The sequence below is a fragment of the Ammodytes marinus genome (assembly GCF_949987685.1).
Source record: "Ammodytes marinus genome assembly, contig: scaffold_76, whole genome shotgun sequence".
In the NCBI taxonomy this organism is placed as follows: domain Eukaryota; kingdom Metazoa; phylum Chordata; class Actinopteri; order Uranoscopiformes; family Ammodytidae; genus Ammodytes; species Ammodytes marinus.
This window is the reverse complement of record NW_027648534.1, coordinates 125,793-128,506: the sequence shown is the minus strand read 5'-3', so window position 1 is coordinate 128,506 and position 2,714 is coordinate 125,793. Positions and strand designations below refer to the sequence as shown.

Below are 2,714 nucleotides of genomic sequence, written 5' to 3'. Positions count from 1 at the left end.
AACAAACATAATTGGAATCGTTATTTGGCCTATTGCCCTCAACACTGACTCCATTTAAACCACATTTGCAACTTCATCTGCCATTTATAATCATCTCAACAGTTGTATAAATATGGCGTAGCTAGTCTAACCTCTTCCTCCAACCTCTGACAGCAATATGAAGACTCAAATAAGTTATTATAATAAAATAAAATTATAAATATTAATATTAATGAATACTTTATAATGATAAAGTAAAGTTTTTGCATCTAATCAATACAGTTTTATACAGTTTTGTCTGGAATGGGAACTTGTCTTCCATAATAACAGTAAATAAGGAATTCCATACTTTGTTCATATCTTTCAGTCAGGGATTTTGACTTATTAGTCTCACCCCTGAGGCAAATTGTTAATCGTGCCATATAAATAAAATTGCAAAATGTTACGTTTAGCAGTGTGATAGATGTGGGCCCTGTGTTGTCAGTAGGACAGTGATGGGAATAAGAAGATGAAAACACTCAGTCTAAAGCAAACACACTGAACATTCAACTTTGTCTTTTTTGATTTATTTTTAAGCAGGAAATGTGCAGAACAAAGAGATACAGAGCTCAAACTTCACGATAAACAGCCATTTGAAACAGTTTGATTAATTTCATTTGAACAAGTTTAACATTTAACCCAAACACCATTGATACTTATTACCAGTAGTAAACATGTTAAGTAATGAATCACATTGTTTATACACTGTAGTAAAACAGAAAGAAAGGTTGAAAGAAGCGTTCACCAAAATGATTTTACTTTTTTTTTATCCACTGCGCCACAGGCGCCCCCCCCCCCCCCCCCTACTTTTTTGAGGGGGGAGGGGGAGACTGATTGTGGTGTTTTGCCATGGGGAAGGCTTTCTCTGGCTTTCACTGGTTAAAACACAGGTAGATGGGGCCGCAGTTTCCCTCGTTGAGATTTTTGTCTATTACATTGATACCAGCCCTCAAATAATCTGGGCGAGCTTCTTCGTTGACAATCAGGGTCATGCCCTTGATGGGATTGGCGCCTTTGGTTTTCTTGTACCACATGTACACCTGGTCAGCTCCGCTCCGATCGTTGAGGTTCACACTCACTGGTGTGTAGCCTTGCTGCTCAAGTTCCTCCATCTTGTTCTCATCGGTGGAGACTTGCAGGTCAGTGAGAGCACGCTCCGGGTCGGTGGTCTGACGGTACCAGAGGAAGACGAAGGACCCATTGGGACCCCTGTTAGTATCTTCATCCACACGGATGTAGCCATCCTTGAAGTTGTCTTTGTCCACACCGAAGGAATCAGTGGCATTGACATCACAGATGTATGTTTGCTCTGATCTCTTCATCCAGATGTGGATCCAGTCCCCTCCAACCCCTCGGTTCAGATCACAGGCCACTCTCTCCCAGCCCCGAGTAAACTTCTGGCCTTCATTTGCTACACTTGTAGTGACAGAAATGTCCTCTATGGGAGTATGGTATTCTCCGGACCCTCTGAAGTGCCACAGGTAGATTGGTCTGGATATGAATCCTGCTCCAGCATTGAGGTCTTTGCAGATCTTTGTGTACCCTGCTTTTCCCAGCCCCTCGGCCATCTCGTCGTTGAATGACGCTTGAATCCTGGTGATTGCTGCTGCAGGATTGGCTCCTCTCTTGTACCAAAGAAAGATGCGCGCTCCTCCTACCCCTTTGTTCAGATTCTCATTGATTATGAAGAAACCTTGTGCTTGGAGACTTTGCTCGTCAATTGCATCGAGGGACACATTAATGTCGGTAATGAAAGACATTGTGTTTAACTGCAAACAAGAAGGAAGATCATGAGTAAACGATGTTAGAAGTATGACTTTTCAGGTGAGCTGTAATATAATTGTGGCAAATTAAAATATCACTTATATATAATACATACTCTCACCGACCACTTTATTAGGTACAGTGGATCAATTTCTTGTTAGCACTATAACTTATCAGCCAATCACATGGCTGCAACTCAATGCATTTAGACATGTAGACCTGGACTGGACAACTTATTGCAGTTAAAACCAAGCAACAGAATGGGGAAGAAAGGGGTTTAAGTGACTTTGAACAATGCACTGAGTTGCTGCCATGTGATTGGCTGATTAGCTATTGGATTTTATAAGCAATTGAATAGGTGTACCTAATAAAGTGGCCGGTGAGTGTATATATATTATATATAATATCGATGACCATAATGAAATCTGAGCTAAATAATACTTTACATATGCACGCATACTGCCCCCATTTACACAGATTATAATGGATTAAGGTCTGATTTAAAAAACAAATCTTAAGTCTTTAGAAAAAAGATTCTTGAACACTTACGTCTCTGCTCACAGGGTGAATGATAGGCAGGAAGAAGTCAACTGATGTGCTGAGTTCTGATGCACCTACCAAGAGTCAGCCTCCTTTATATAGAGAAAATAGATGCTGTGGCTCATTGTGCAATTATAACTTTTGATGCGTCATTCCAAAAAAAATGTCCTGAAGGTATGAAGAATTTCACAAATACTGCAATCATTTTCCTTTATGAAAGGACTTCAGAACTGATGATGAAAATGTGAGTTTCGGAATTTTATGTTCAAAAGAATAATATTGTTACATGTTGATTATTTTTTCCTGTATTTGAACCTGAATTTGATCATATTTTGATTATATTTGTAAATACCGAATTCATGATCTAAACAAATAATGTGCAAAAGCATCAT

General features: G+C 39.4%; 1 protein-coding gene across 1 annotated transcript; it reads right to left on the bottom strand.

Moving 5' to 3' along the window:
• Positions 1 to 422: 422 nt before the first annotated feature.
• Positions 423 to 2,405, bottom strand: LOC307270419 (uncharacterized protein). The gene is made up of 2 exons (XM_080054300.1): positions 2,332 to 2,405; positions 423 to 1,787 (listed from the first exon to the last, which is right to left on the bottom strand). The coding sequence occupies exon 2, from the start codon at positions 1,776 to 1,778 to the stop codon at positions 891 to 893; it is 888 nt and encodes a 295-aa protein (XP_079910426.1). The 5' UTR covers positions 1,779 to 1,787; positions 2,332 to 2,405; the 3' UTR covers positions 423 to 890.
• Between the last annotated feature and the right edge of the window lie 309 nt (positions 2,406 to 2,714).

What these genes read in the sequence shown, in the direction of transcription:
- LOC307270419 (XM_080054300.1), bottom strand. Translation starts at nt 1,778, where the DNA reads ATGTCTTTCATTACCGACATTAATGTGTCCCTCGATGCAATTGACGAG.